This window comes from Podarcis vaucheri (assembly GCF_965113315.1).
Source record: "Podarcis vaucheri genome assembly, chromosome: 17".
NCBI classification, from domain to species: Eukaryota; Metazoa; Chordata; class Lepidosauria; order Squamata; family Lacertidae; genus Podarcis; species Podarcis vaucheri.
Window position 1 is genome coordinate 42,475,393 of NC_138755.1, and position 16,253 is coordinate 42,491,645.

At 46.1% G+C, this 16,253-nt stretch overlaps 1 protein-coding gene across 3 annotated transcripts; it reads left to right on the forward strand.

The window, feature by feature from the left end:
- Positions 1-3,527: 3,527 nt before the first annotated feature.
- POPDC2 (popeye domain cAMP effector 2) lies at positions 3,528-13,304 on the forward strand. 3 transcript variants are annotated; one of them, XM_082205953.1, is made up of 4 exons: positions 3,528-4,351; positions 7,096-7,204; positions 11,122-11,641; positions 12,949-13,304. In XM_082205953.1, exons 1-3 carry the CDS (start codon positions 3,861-3,863, stop codon positions 11,602-11,604), a joined length of 1,083 nt encoding a protein of 360 aa, XP_082062079.1. In that variant the 5' UTR covers positions 3,528-3,860; the 3' UTR covers positions 11,605-11,641; positions 12,949-13,304. The 3 variants fall into 3 exon arrangements, with proteins under 3 accessions (XP_082062079.1, XP_082062080.1, XP_082062081.1); XM_082205954.1 differs by having other exon boundaries at positions 11,122-11,637; XM_082205955.1 differs by having other exon boundaries at positions 3,529-4,351; positions 11,122-11,512.
- Positions 13,305-16,253: the final 2,949 nt, after the last annotated feature.

Consider the following 16,253-nt stretch of genomic DNA (forward strand, 5'->3'; position numbering starts at 1 on the left):
ACAGAATAATACTTTGTGTGTGAAAAATATAATTCATGGGTTCCCGCATTGTGTAACTTGCCTCTCTTGAGACGGGGCTGCTGTAGTAAATCCGTAGCAGCGAAGCTGCACAAATGTCAACTGCGTAGTTGGGTGGTGAAGCTGGGTGGGTTGGTTTGTTTTCTTTTATTTGTTAGATTTGTATTTAATCTTCCTGTCCGGGCTTTCAGGGCAAGATGCAAAGCTTTCCACGTGACCTTATATTGAAGTGCAGGACAGGTCCTGGCCTGTGTCAAGTTTGTGGACGGAATTATTTTGTTAATAAATAAATAAAATGAAAGCTGCCTCTGACACCTTCAGACTCTGATGCATGTAAAACAGAAAAAAGACACTTGAAGACATTCCAGTTCTTGTAAATTTCAGGGAATACTAGTCTGCTCAATATTACGGAATCAGAATTAGCTCAATGTAACCCTTGTTTTTCTCCTTAACTGAGAGCAGCTGCCTGATGGAGTTCAGTTTTCTGTGGAATCGCATCCACTGGCAGTGTTGCTTGAGCAAAATGTGCTCCTACAAGTTGAGGCGCCAGATTTTTATTGGTCTCTCCCCCCCTCCCCTCCCCTTTGCAGTGTCCTTGTCATGTCCTATCATATCTAGAGGGTCCCTCAGGAACAGCGTTTGGGGTGGTGCCTGGGCATTAAAAATCAGTAGGGGGGGTTCACTAAAAATCTGGTACCCAACTTGCAAGAGGAAAACTTAATTTTTGCTCAGACAAAGCCACCATGGATACAACCAGTGTTGTTTTTTACTAAAAAATGTTTAGGGGTACTCTCATTTTCACTCAAGAAAATCACCATTTTATAGTTCAGATTGGGAACAATAAATACAGTAAATGGACAAAAGTACAAAGATTCACAAAATGTTTAGGGGTATTAATACCCCTGTGTCCCCCCAGAAAAAAAGCACTGGATACAACAGTTGACTTCTGCATTCTGATATATTTTCTGTATTTTCCACTAGTATTTTCCCTTGAAGTCTGATAATAGATTAGAATTTCTAACTCTCCCACAAAGGCCTTATGTATGGAAATCCTAAATTCTGAAATTAGAATAAATTATTAGGATAATCTTATATTTATTTTGGTCTGGAGGAGACTCTGGAGAGTCCCATGGACCGCAAGAAGTTCAAACCTCTCCATTCTGAAGGAAATCAGCCCTGAGTGCTCACTGGAAGGACAGATCCTGAAGCTGAGGCTCCAAGACTTTGGCCACCTCAGGAGAAGAGAAGACTCCCTGGAAAAGACCCTTATGTTGGGAAAGATGGAGGGCACAAGGAGAAGGGGACGACAGAGGACAAGATGGTGGGACAGTGTTCTCGCAGCTACCAGCATGAGTTTGACCAAACTGCGGGAGGCAGTGGAAGACAGGAGGGCCTGGCGTGCTCTGGTCCAGGGGGTCACAAAGAGGCGGACACGACTAAACGACTAAACAAGAATATTTAATGGCTGAAGGCTTGGATAAGGACAAATGTTTGCCTGGAGCCTAAAGACATTTAATGATGGCGCCAGGCGAGCCTCGAGAGAGCGCCACCATAGAAAAAGCCTGTTCTCCTGTCACCCTCCAAATCTCTCAGGGAGGGGGACACAGAGAAGGGACTCGGGTGACAGGCGCAGGTTCTGGGTCGGTTCATGTGGGAAGAGGTTTGTCCTTCAGGTCTTGAGTCATGGAAGGCTTCATTGGTCAGCACCAGCACTTTGAATTGGGCCCTGTGTACCTGTTCCCAAGGAGGCCAGGCAAGATTAAACACACTTCAGATGTTCTGAGAATACTGAGATCTTTGCACCCAAAACTTACTTTGGATAACTTAAATCTGCAAGGACTTGTTATCTTACAGTGTGTGAGGTGTCTTTTGTCCCTCTTGATGAAAGGGTCAACCTGATATTTTGTATTCAGTGACACAAAACGATTATCTTTTAAGGTGTGCACCAACCATAATTTCTTTAGGACATTGTTTTGCATTTCAAACTCTTAAAACTCCAATCCTTGCATACTGCCACTTGTTTTCAAGGAAGCCAAGAAAAATGTGAAGTAAACCACACTGTTATCTGCTCAGAAGTGTGAGATCAGTTTTGAAGTCTGAATACCATCTTAATGCTGGGTTCCTTGTTGCCTGATAGTTCTTTCCACTTCACATAAAATCATAAATGAAAATGCCTTATTGTAGGACGGCCAGCTTCTGTTTTCTTGGGGATCACTCTATTTTGAAAAAAAGGGAAAAGATTATATTTTAATCCATTTTTAATGGAATAATTTTCATCTCTTTCCGTTTCCCCCGTCCCTACCCAATGCAGTATTTACACATAAATCTGCTCACATTCCTGCTCAGAAAAACTACCAGTATATTGATAATGAAAGGTAAGGCTTGTCTGACATTGCTTTGTGAACAGCAGCTCAGCTGTCTTCCTATCTCACTGAGAAAGACAGGGATACTTGCCCCCCTCAGACCCCCGGTACTCCAGAGCTTTCGAAACTTTTCACGTCGCTGATACACTTTTTAGACGTGCTTCAGTTCGTGACACAGTAATTCAGTTTTCCAAGCAAAAGGGAGGTTAAAATAACCCATTTCCAGCCCCGGGAGGAGCGCCGGGAGCATTTACATGACACAGCTACACACTAAAGCCGACACATTAAAATATCATGACACAAATTTGGAAAGCTCTGCTGTGCGCTCTTTCTCTGCAGTCAGACCCAGCACAGCGGTGGCTTTAAGATCGGTAGCATAATTTCAAAAGTGGAAAGTCCACTCCACCGCGTCTGTTGTGTCCTTCTAGTGGCTGGAAAATAGGAATCAAAGCGTTCCAGCACTGGAAGGAAGCAGTTCTGGGGAACACCAAGCAAGTATTGAGACCGCAAAGGAGCTGTTCTTTTGACATATCACTGTTAAAGGTCAAGCAACCTTCCTTCGTTGACCACTCCAGTCTTCTGTCTGAATCATTTATAAAATTTGCAGCCTCGAAATATTGCAGCTTGCTTGACCAGACTCTGGTCCACAGCTTCTGTCTAATTTTTAAAATCCCAGCTGTCTCCACTTCCTATGGACACTGTGGTCTACAGCCAACACCCCCCCCCCTTCCTAAAATCCTACCTTATCTTGTTTTCTGCGGCTTGCAGTTCATGATAGAGGAAATTCCTCCCCCCGCCTTGTGATATGAGAGGGGATTTGTTCTGCCAAGCAAGCCCTGGGAACAGACGGAGAGCATCTACACGGACAATACTCTGTGTAATCTCGTTCTCTGGCTATGTTAAGTGGCCATCGCTCGGCTGGCCTCTCTTCGCCTCTCAGCCTCGGCTTCTTGGATTTCAACTCCAAACATGGTTATCTATTTGGGGTCGCTCTCCTTTCCACGGCCGGGTGCTATACATTCCAAATTAAACACAAGTACCCTCCGCTGCTCCCTTCCCCGCCCCTTCTGCCCTGGCTGCTGCTCTGTCACCGAGTCTATTTTCATTTTCTCACACGGCCCGCGAGGGAGCAAGCCGCAGGCAACTCTTCCCAGCTCTTCCTCCAGGAGTTCTCAAACTGAAAGGCGTCGCTTCCTTCCAGATTGAATTTCTGGTGCTTCTGCAAGTTGGTGCAGCTGATTGGGATGAGACTGGACTCCTGCAAACCACATTTGGTCTTCCACTTTGGAGGAAGGGGGTGCTGGGGTTTTTTGGTGCAAACACATTAATAATTTTGAAAATGTTCTGGGGACCCACAGGCTGAGAAAGGCCGCTCTAAGACATAGCTACTGTTCAGCTCCAGTTCTAGGAACTGGTTTTACAAGTTCTCCAGTATAATTTTTCAAGACATATTGGTGCAGAGGTTAGGAGACAAGGAAAATGAGTACAAACAGCACCCTCTTGGATCGGATTGTTTTCTACCCAATTTTATGTGAGGGATGGAAGCAGTATATGGAAGGACCAATCTATCACCTTGCTGGCTTCCTCCTCCTCCTGGGATTCATGGGAGGAAGTGGAACGGTTGGCTCCATCTTCATCTTTGGCTTCTTGACCGCTGGTTTCTTCTGCGCTGCGCTCTGGGGCTGGCTAGATGCTTGTGGACTGGACATCTTCATCTGGAACATGCTCTTAGTTCTGATCTGTCTGCTTCAGTTGGCTCACCTAGTTTACCAACTCCGTCAACACGCCTTCCCTGAAGAATTCGACATGCTCTACAAGCAACTGTGCCAGCCTCTGCAAGTGCCACCTCAGGTCTACAAAGAAATTGTCAAGTGTTGTGAGGAACAGGTTTTGCCACTGGCCAAAGACCAGAACTATGCTGTGGAGGGCAAGACGTCAATTGATCGTCTGTCATTCCTGTTGTCTGGCAGGTAGGCCGCACCTTCCCCTGACAATATTTTTTCTGGGCATTAGAAAACTGACCCAACTGGTGCTTTGGAAAAATAGATGGAGTGGCATGAAAAACAAACCAACCCATGCATTCTCCGAGTTCCCACATAGGTGGTAAAACCTGTGTCTTGGCTGTATCACTTTACTCTGCATTTGAGGACTCAACTCATGTGATGGAATACCCCCCTCTTGTCATTTCCCCCAAAAAGACCTTGTATGCCATTGAGAAGACTAGGTTAGAACTTCCTCTCCGGCATCTAGTTTTCTTAATGGAGGGCTCTTTTTGTGTGCATGTATGAAGAAGCATTCCATCCCATACCCTCCAACATTTATCCAATGAAAATAAGGACGTTCTATTCCAAAATAATAATAATATTATTATTGATACCCTGCCCATCTGACTGGGTTGCCCCAGCCACTCTGGGCAGCTTCCAACATATATAAAAACATAATAAAAAAGTAAACGTAAAAAAGCTTCCCTATGCAGGGCTGCCTTCAGACGTCTTCCACAGGTTGTCTAGTTACTCATCTCCTTGGCTCGGGGGTCACATAACTCTACACTTTCCAAAATTTCTCCGATGGAAATAGGGACGTTCTAAGGAAAACCGGGACATTCCAGGATCAAATCAGAAACCGGGATGTCTTCTGTAAATCCAGGACTGTCCCTGGAAAATAGGAACACTTGGAGGTTCTGAAGTCCCGGCTTGTATGCTGAAGTCGTGCAGCCCAGCTTTACCTTCTTACAGATTTAGGCTTTTTTTTTTTACCTTCTAAACATGGCTATCCATGGGAAAAGGGGAAGGAGGGTGGGGGCTTAAGGACCCCCACCCACAAGGCTTTTCTGTGGCAAATGGTCTCCTCCTGAGGATGCTTTGCAGGACTGTTGAGCTAAAGTTGCGCATGGCCCTGCAGTCATGTAATCTGGCCCTCAGCATTTAGGGAGAGAGGTGTACTGTAAAATTAAGGTCATGGCAGATAAAGCAGCTGGCAAACAGCAAGGATGCTTTAAACAAGCTTTAAATGTGGCAGCGGAAGGTTGGTTCAGGGTTTTTTTGTATGGTGGGGAACAGTTACCGTAATTGGGTTGTATCTAGTCCATTCTTTTCTGGCATATGTTGGTTAAGTCTGAAGTGTTCCACACTCAAGGGATCTGGAATTTTACATTAAAAAAGAAAAATATTTCTACCGTGGGCCAGGTTTTACCTAGTTTGCTTGATTCGTTGGCTTCTTTTAGTTTATGCTGTGATGCAGAATTTGGAGACTGTTTTGCAGTTGTCACAACCTGGAGGAATTAGGGTTGGGGCACATAAAAGGTAAGGGAACGGAGATGGCTGTGCAAGGGGTGGGAAGGGGATTTGCAATCTGTATTGGCCACTGAGCTATAGTTCCCTTCTCTTCCTGCTTGCGTGCTCCATCAAAAGCCCCCAACAACAGAAAAACAAAGCAGAGACATGTTTCCTGGTATAGAGCCTGAAACTTGCTTAGATAATCAGATAATCAGAAATGAAGAGTCGGTGACCAGTTTTTGCACCAAAAACCATACTGTCCCATCAGGGGGGAAAGGCGGTGTATAAATATTGAATACAGTGGTACCTCGGGTTACAGACACTTCAGGTTAAATACACCACTAACCCAGAATAGTACCTCAGGTTAAGAACTTTGCTTCAGGATAAGAACAGAAATCGCGCGGCAGTGGGAGGCCTCATTAGCTAAAGTGGTGCTTCAGGTTAAGAACAGTTTCAGGTTAAGAACGGACCTCTGGAACGAATTAAGTTCTTAACCCAAGGGACCACGGTAATATAGAATAATAATTGCCATTATCACACAATTCTCAATGCAGCCTTTAATCTTGTAAAATGTCATATGCAGATGATACTGTATTAAATAATGATGATGAAGATGAAGATGATGATGATGCAACTGCCTAAGCGGAACTTGAGCTACTCTGCCTGTTCGCTGATGCAAATTATCCACAACTGGATCGCTGTCTATCCTGTGCTGAACACATGTGCTGCTTATAATAAGCATGTGTCCTGCCTTCTAGGGGCTGTTTTGGCCTTTTCTTTTTGGGTTTTATGCAGAAATTTCGATTCCTATCTTTATCAAGTGATATTTTGCTGCGCAACTCATGTCGAAAAGCATGCGCTCCGTTTGGAGTGGTTCTTTTGAAGCTCTTTCCCATCTCTTTCTGTTTTTGCAACCCTGAGAGACGTGTCGGGGGCCCCTCACCCCACCCAACCGCTCCGGGGCTATTTAAGACCTGTATGCTCTCTGGGAAGGCCTAAGAGAAACTCAGTCCTGGAACCAAATGCCGATCAGCTCCTGAACTTGGCCTGATAATATTTTGTACCAGGATGTCCAAATTTCCATCGGAGAAATGTTGGAGGGTATGCATTTGTTAGGTTGGGTTAATATTTTGTATTATAAACTGCCTTGACTGCCTTAATGCAAAGGTGGGATGTGAATGGAATAATACATATATTTTTTTAAATGTTTGCACAACTGCATGAGGACCACTGACCTGCTCCCTCATATACCTGCCAGACCATTTTCCACATGCCCCTACCGTCAGATGCGAGGCCAGTGGCATAAGAGTAATTTCTGTTGAGATCCACCTTGGGGTGGGGGCAGGTATTATCATGCACTGTATAAACTTTGGGAAGAATTTTTTAAAAAGTGAATCTGCTTTAAAATGTGTCTTTTTCCTTCCCCCTGCCCCAATTAGGGTTAGAGTAAGCCAGGACGGACAATTTCTACATTACGTCTTCCCATATCAATTCCTGGATTCCCCAGAGTGGGAGTCGCTGCCTCCTTCCGAAGAGGGAACATTTCAGGTAACCTCACAGAACACAACTGCATCTTGGGGGGCTTTTGAGATTGTGTGTGGTGTGTGTGGTGTTTTTTGTCTGTTCGTTTACTTTCTGGGTCAGAATCATATCACAACAAGAACAACAACAACTTATTTATATGCCACCCATCTGATTGGGTTCCCCCAGCCACTCTGGGCAACTTCCAACAAATTACAACACAGTGAGACATCAAACATTAAAAACTTCCCTGCCTTCAGATGTCTACTAAAAGTCAGATGCAGTCAAACCTTGGTTGTCAAACGTAATCCGTCCTGAAAGCCCATTCCAGGCTTCCAAAACATTCCGACAACTGAATTATGGCTTTTGATTGGTTGCAAGATCTTCCTGCACTCAGCAGAAGCCACATTGGGTGTTCAGCTTCCAAGAAATGTTTGAAAACCAGAGCATTTACTTCTGGGTTTTTGGCATTTGGGAGCTGAATCGTTCAAAAACGGAGCCGTTCGGGAGGCAAGGTTTGACTGTACAGTCATACCTCGGGTTGAATGTGCTTCGGGTTGAGTGTGTTTGAGTTGCGGCAACCTGGAAGTAACGGAGCGCGTTACTTCCGGGTTTCGCCTCTTGTGCATGCGCAGATGCTCAAAATGACGTCACGCGCATGCGCAGAAGCACCAAAACATGACCCGCGCACGCGCAGATGCGTGGACACGGGTTACGTTTGCTTCTAGATGCGAACGGGGCTCCGGAACGAATCCTGTTCACATCTAGAGGTACCACTGTAGTTGTTTATTTCCTTGACATCTGATGGGAGGGCTGGGGTACAAAGAACTGCTCTAGTCATTCCATGCACTCAAAAAATCTTTGGGCTTATGTTTCTTAGTAATCCTACCTCTACCCCACTGATGCCACATAGCAAGCTGCATACAAATCATACCTCGGAAGTCGAACAGAATCCGTTCCGGAAATCCGTTCGACTTCCAAAATGTTTGGAAACCAAAGCACGGCTTCTGATTAGCTGCAGGAAGCTCCTGCAGCCAATCGGAAGCCCCATCAGACGCTCGGCGTCCAAAATAACATTCGAAAACCGGAATATTCACTTCTGGTTTTCGATCTTTCGGGAGCAGGAACGTTCGCCTCCCAATGCGTTCAGGAGCCGAGGTACAACTGTACTTTGAAAGCGAGGAGACTTTCAAAAGCAGTGTCTGTGGTGATCTATGGAGATCTATGGAGATCTGCCATTAAACAAAAGAAAGATGGAGATCCAAACTGGGGATGCTTAAAATAGCTGTTTGGATCACCAAAGCAACTGGATTCCCAAAGCCCAAAGGTTGGGATTCAAAGCTGAGGTCTCCTGGGTTCAGCTTGCCTTTAAATTCTCTTGAGACCAGCTGTATACGTTTGAAATGGCCATGACATTCCAGAGGAAAGCGGACTTTGGGCTTAACGTCTTCATTATTATGGGACATCCACGTCACAGTATTTTTAACGCTGGACAACTCCACACGCCATAAGATTGCTCTATCAAAAAAATTATTTTAAAACACTCAGTAAGCCCTCCCCAAATCGCCCAAGTACAATTCCTGCATAAATGTTTGGAAGGAGTGGTGCCGCACGGTGTCTGAGGTCCTTTTAAGAATTCAGAGTCAGGATCCGTGACACGGTAAGAGGTTTGCCGTCTGGGCTGATAAATGGATTGTTCACTAGACTCAATGGGACGGTGATGGCCTGCAGGGAACTTTAAAATAGAACGCACGCTGACAAGCTGTGGAAAAATCTCAAATATCCATTCCTGTATGGAGTGCCCAGCAGCTGCCTCTGAGGCGAACGTCTTCATGGAATGGCTGTGCTACCAAAATTAAGGGTGTAGATAAGACATGGGACACAGTTTTAGGAAGAAAGGAGGTGGCAAATTTGGGCCCTTTCCAGGATGCTTCAAGTCTCAGCTGTCTGTGAATGCCTAGGCTGCAATATTCTCTGATGCTTGCCGTTTTCCAAATTCATGGGCTCAACATCGCAGACATCATACCGTACTTCTTTTGTACGTTCTGTACTGTTTTGTTGCTGCCTAAACTAAAAATGTGACATACATTATATTTCCTCAATTTTCTTTTTTAAACCAAAAATGTCACATCTCTAATTTTGCCCTGAAGCTCGTAAACTGGCTGAAATTTCCTTGAAGCATCAGATTATTTTTAAAGCCTGAGGCTGTATCAAGGAAACAAGCACAGTAGCGTTCCTCTTTCTTCCCTTAGAAGCCAATCCTTTCCCCCTATTAGGTTTGACTGCGTTTCTTGTAGAAAACAGCGAAAACTGGTTTTTATTTCATTGGAATAACATTATGTGACTTCACTATAAGCTGACCAAGTTTTCTAATGGGCTGGAAAATGCTGCTTGGAAAATGGGTTCCTCATCCCCTGAAGTCTTTCAGACCTCCCTTCGGAAAGCGATCCTATTCTGGCTCCCTCGGTGAGGAGGCCTAAGCAACTGCTTGCTTGGCAGCAGCATTAAATACCAGACTCAAGGACATGGCGTGTCGCCTGTCCATGTTCTGCTTCCTTGGGTCTTGGCCAAGGAGATTCCTGGACCCAGGGAGCCCTCTAGGAGAATGTGGCTGAGCTCTTGCCACCCTGCACATGCCAACGTCTCATTTACCCACTCCAGTGAATGAAATCCTGTGTACATTTCAAAAGTCTGGGGAAACACACATCTTTTCTCTCTTGCCAGAGTCTTACATTTCCCCCGTAAAAACAAAAGAAGCAGCTCTCATTTAAATGATTTCAGATAAAATACAGGGACGGTGTTGTTGGGTGTCAGAGAGAATTGGCACCATATGGTGGTTGCGATATTTGCTTTATTTACACCTGTGCAAGCATAACGCACACAGTGGAGGCAAATGTTATTCTTTACATTTATCGGAGCCCCTCATCACCAAACTTCTCTTGGCAATAAACAAATTAAACAACCTATAATTGCGAATCTAAGAAAACGTCTAACAAATATCCTAAAAACTGTAAGAAATTATGTCTGAGCAGAGTTTGTACATACAGTTCAGCCACATATTATTAAGCCGCGGTTGAAACTTGTATGTATGAACTCTGCTAGAACATAATTTGTTATGGATTTTAGGATTTGTTGTGTAGCTATTTGCAGAGCGGCAGAGAGCATCTTTGTGGTGTCAAAACACCTCCTAAAATCACGGTGAGATTCAGAGATTAAAATGTTAATGTCCACCATTTCATAATTTTAAGTAATTTTTAAAGACTCTGAAAATAAAAAGATATTCACCTGGCACCAAAAATACAGTATGGTTGATGACAGGTAAGTCTCTTCGAGAAGAACATTCCACAGTAATGTGCATTTGTGTGTCACTCTTAAAAAGGTCGTCTTCTGTGTCAACATCTCCTATATATCTGATTGTGAGGATACTTGAAGGAGAACCTCAGCTGATAATCATGGGGCACAGGTAGATACACCTGAGAAGAGGTTAACTTTCAGGTACTAAGGCGTTTTATAGTAAAAAACATTCCTACAGTACAGTACAAACTTTTCCAGGCATATTTATTGTAAAATCTCCTTTCCAAAAATATTTGAATTCAAAAGTTATGTACTGAAGTTCTCACCCTGGGCCAGCAGGGGGTACTGTAGATAGTTATGCAAATAAGGGATTGAAAGTGACGTTCAGTGATTGGATAGTTTTAGAAAATTGTTAGTTACGTTGTACTGGAGCTCTATATAAGGAGGCTGGCTGAACCCTTCAGTTCAGTTCTGTTCTGGCCTGTGAATAAACAAGGGCTGTTTGAAGAATCGCTGTGTCGTCTGATATGTTCACCCACAACTTAACAGGGACAGTATTGCAGCAGAAGTTTGGACAGTGTAGTGACTTTTTTTTACACTCAATACAAAGGTCTGAGGTAGCCACCTCTCCTCTCTCCTTCCCTCTGCAGGTAACGCTGACAGCAGAGACTGACTGTAGCTTCATCACTTGGCAAAGGAAGGATCTCTACTTGCTCCTGGCCAAAGAGCGCTATATCGCCCGCCTCTTCTCAGTCCTCCTTGGCTTTGACATCTCAGAGAAACTGTATGCCCTGAATGAGAAGCTTTTTGCTAAATTCGGCTTGCGGTTTGACATCCGCCTTCCCAGCCTCTACCATGTCCTGGGACCTGCCTCTTCTGACATGGAGCTGGAGAAAGAACCAGAGGAAAGCGAGGGTCCAGCAGCGCCCTCGGGCCAGTCGCCCACCTTTGTCCAGACAGCTCCTGTGGCCCCTTGCACTGTGTCTCCTCCTGCCCCTCCTGCCCATCTCAGGAGACCTCGGCCTGACAGTGACCTGTCTGGTGAGGATTCTACCAGTCTTGTATTGGAAGATTTTGCTGAGTTGACAGGGTCCTTTATGGACTATTTGAGCGAAGGGGAATATATGAAGTGAGGGCACTTCTAACATGGGCACACATCACCCTGTGTAAGTAAGTACTGTTTGTGACGTTAGGAAGAATCACAACTGTGTGTGCTGGGAGGTGGTGTTTGATGTGTCCAGCATGCTGTGCACATCATTGTGCTGGTTTTCCTTGCAGGATGTGAAGGACGCACATCTAGACTCATAATTCATTTGTTCCAAAAGGCTAGTCTCAGTCCTCCTTACAGCATGAAGTAGTGTCAGGCTTTGGGGAATTGGCTTCCTCCCCCATGGCAGTAACAAAAGATCAAACGAAAGGAGCGTCTTACCAGTTAGAATCTTTAATAATCACACTGAGAGAACAAAGAGCATGTCTCCTAGAAATGGGTCACTCCTCCCCCTTCGTCCCTATTAATCTATGCCACTCCTACGTCTTGTAACCTGAGCTTGTAACTTCTGCGTTTTCAGTTCTAACACGTTCTGAGCTCTCCATGTCCTTGGAGAAGGGGGGTGGATGCTGTCCAGAGACCGTGAATCTGTTAACTCTCTCTCTTCTAATGTTTCTTCTGCTAGCTGTTCCCCATCCAGTATTTCCCAGCTTCTGCCTTCTGAACTATGGCCCTCTGCAAACCACTATTCCAAATCTATACTGTCCTCCTGCTCTTGGGAAGATTCAGAAACAGGGGGAGGGGGAGGCTCCCACCATTCCTTCTCAGTGCAGTCCTCCTCAGCACGGTCCCTGACAAGTGACCCCGATCCAAGCAGCTTCAAATGTGAGGTATGAGCCTCAGGCCTGCCTGGATGTTATACCTGCTAGATATGTAGGTTCAGCATAAGCTTTCAAAGCCAGTTCAAGAAGTTGCAAATTAGGACCTGACAAAGTGTTGTTATTTATGGACCTTAAGGTTCTCCGTGGGGCATACCAGGAGAGGCGGTCCCGTAGGTACAAGGGTCCTAGTTTTGAAATGTTCAAAAACCGAAGACTCAACAGCTGACAGCTAGGCCTCTAGATCTTGCACTGAGCGGAAGCCATGTTTGACTTCTGAGGCTTGTTCAAAAACCGAAGAATATACTTCCGTGTTTACAGTGTTCATAAACCAAAATGTTTGTCAACGGAGACGTTCGAAAACCGAGGTACCACTGTATCTCCTTGATGGTTCTCTCAGGCAATTTCCTGAGTGGGGGTTTGGCCTGTATTTTAGCTCAATCCAACATCCGGCAGCCCCTTTCAATACTCCAAGTGCTGATTAAACGCCAACATTTACTAGATCCACAAATTATGGGTGTATTGTACCCATAAACTCTGGACCCCACGAACGCATGACAGTGTGGATAAACAGTTCCAACGAGAATGACAATATGCTTCTTGTCCTGCAGCTTCTGGAAGCCTCCTGAGGAATAATCGCCAGGCCTCTGCAGAAAGACGAGCCCCTCTGGCTCCTACGCAGACCCCAGAACTCTAGAGAAAGAGTTTGGACTCTCAAAGACCCGCACGTCACCAGATGGTCACTCACGGCTGATCATAATGGGGCTCATTACTTGTGTGTCGACACGTGGATTGCACCAGCACCAGCATGGCGCACTTGGAAGTGCATGCATGAGACTGAGTGTGATGTTGGAACACTTCCCACAGATTGTGGACCTGCAGTGGCACCAGGCTATTTCTGATTGTATTCTTGAGCACTTGCCGTATGGTTCTGCTGTGAGGTGCATTAAACGTCTTGGAAATGGTATCTATGGCTAATGAATGGAATTTGCTCTCTGTTGAGGGGCTGTTGAGTAGTCTTCTATTGCAAAACATGGTAGCAGGGAATTACGGTGGCACCTCAGGTTAAGAATTTAATTCGTTCTCGAGCTCCGTTTTTAACCTGAAACTCAACCAATCTTTATTACGGTCCAGAGACCCAACAAATCGTTACAAAGCAATACACATTCATATAGCCTACCTCCAGTCGGGTGGCGCTGTGGGTAAAACCTCAGTGCCTAGGACTTGCCGATCGTATGGTCGGCGGTTCGAATCCCCACGGCGGGGTGAGCTCCCGTCTTTCGGTCCCAGCTCCTGCCCACCTAGCAGTTCGAAAGCACCCCTAAGTGCAAGTAGATAAATAGGTACCGCTCTGGCGGGAACGTAAACGGCGTTTCCGTGTGCGGCGCTGGTGCAGGCTCGCCAGAGCAACTTCGTCACACTGGCCACATGACCCGGAAGTGTCTCCGTACAGCGCTGGCCCCCGGCGCACAACCCTAGAGTTGGACACAACTGGCCCGTACGGGCAGGGGTACCTTTACCTTTTACCTCCAGGTTAAACAAGCATTTTGTTCAGAATATAGGGATCATTGGTTCTTGCAACCACCGATAAAAACTTGGCCACTGCTAACGTTCTAGTGTTTGTCCGGTCTTCCAATAGGAACCTGACATAGTGAGCCTCTGATTTTCCCGGGAAAGGTACCAGCAAGGGTAATATCAGTTCAGCTCTGGCTTGCTCATATTTTGCACAGTGCAACAAAATATGTTTTATGGAATTGATGTCTTGAGCACATGAGCAAAGTCTGTCCTGGTAGGGAACTCCTCTCAACCTGCAGAAAAAGCCACCTCTATTGGTCTGTCACCCCGCAACTGTATTACCTGGGTTATGAAGGTGCCTTAAAGATGTTAAAGCAAAGATTATGGGATAATGCACACAGTGACTTGTGATCTCAACCACACGCAGTCTGTAGTCCGCTGGCAGTAGGGGTACAATATGGGCATGTCTTTAATTAACATCTTACATTAAAAACCTGGAACTGTTCTTAACCTGAAGACCACTTTAGCTAATGTTCTCATCCTGAAGCAAAGTTGTTAACCCGAGGTACTATTTCTGGGTTAGCGGAGTCTGTAACTTGAAGCGTCTGTAACCTGAAACGTCTGTAACCCCAGGTACCACTGTATTCTTTTCTTCATGTCTTCCGATCTGGTTGACTAAGGATAAACGCTGCCTAGCTGGAACTGAAATTTAAGAGGGGATGGGTGGAAGGAGGAAGTCATAACCTGCGTATATGACTGACCTTTCTTGCAGTAGAGTGACTTTTACCTCAATTGGGGGTACAAACAGAGGCGGAGCTAGCTGCTCCGGCCCCCATGCTGTGCACTCGGGGGGGGGGCAGGGTTAGCTACTCGCGGGGAGTGCTGCCTGCAGCGAGCAACGAGTGTCCCTGGGGGGCGGGGCGGCGCAGCGATGTAACCCCCCCCGCCAGGGATGACACCCAGGGTGAGCCGCCCACACCACCCACCCCTTCCTCCGCCAGTGGGTACAAACTGGTAGTTTGGGAACTGATGGCTCTGTAAATCGGGTGCGGGAGAACAGAATGTAGATGTGAGCCAAAGGGTGACTCCAGGGCAACTCAAGAACATTGAGGGAAACTGATAGGATAAAGTTTGAATTGGAGCATTAAGCTGCTCTCTAGATGCTGCATCCGGAAACAAGATCTGACATGGCCAAAGGCCAGGGATGTGGGCAGTTGTAAGCAGAAGAACGGCTCAACTGGATCAGGCCAAAGGCACATTTAGTCCAACATCCTGTTCTCATGGTGGCCAATCAGATGCTTCGATGAGACAGGAAGCTCACAAGCCGGACTGGGAATCCCCACTTTAAATGATATTCAGGAGCCTGCTGGCTCCAACACTGGAAGCTGAACATAGTCATCATGCCTAGCAGCCACGGATAGCTCCATCCTGCATGGATTTGCCTACTCCTCTTTTAAAGAATTCTGGTGCTGGAGGAGACTCTGGAGAGTCCCATGGACTGCAAGAAGATCCAACCTCTCCATTCTGAAGGAAATCAGCCCTGAGTGCTCACTGGAAGGACAGATCGTGAATCTGAGGCTCCAAGACTTTGGCCACCTCATGAGAAGAGAAGACTCCCTGGAAAAGACCCTGATGTTGGGAAAGATGGAGGGCACAAGGAGAAGGGGACGACAGAGGATGAGATGGTGGGACAGTGTTCTCGAAGGGACCAGCCTGAGTTTGACCAAACTGGGGGAGGCAGTGGAAGACAGGAGTGCCTGGCGTGCTCTGGTCCAGGGGGTCACGAAGAGGCGGACACGACTAACGACTAAACAACAACAACTTTTAAAGCCATTCACGATGGTAGCCATTATTGCATCTTGTGGGAGCAAATTTACTATGCACTGTGTAAATAAGGATTTTCTTTTGTCCAACATCCAGCTTCATTGGACGGGGCCAAGTCCTGATGTTATGAGACAGAACCTCTCTCTATCGACTTTCCCCAAACCATGCACAGGTTGCGCTGTGCTCTAAACCACCGAGCATCTTGGGCTTGCCAATCAGATGGTCGGCGGTTCGAATCCCCGCGACAGGGTGAGCTCCCGTTGCTTGGTCCCTGCTCCTGCCAACCTAGCAGTTCGAAAGCAGCCCAGTGCAAGTAGATAAATAGGTACCACTGCGGTGGGAAGGTAAACGGCATTTCTGTGCACTCTGGCTTCTGTCACAGTGTCCTGTTGCACCAAAAGTGGTTTAGTCATGCTGGCCGCATGACCCGTAAAGCTGTCTGTGGACAAACACCGGCTCCCTCGGCCTGAAAGCGAGATGAGCACCGCAACCTCACAGTCGCCTTTGACTGGGCTTAACTTTCCAGGGATCTTTTACCTTTTACCTTACCTTGCATCATGTCCCGCTTTACATTTTC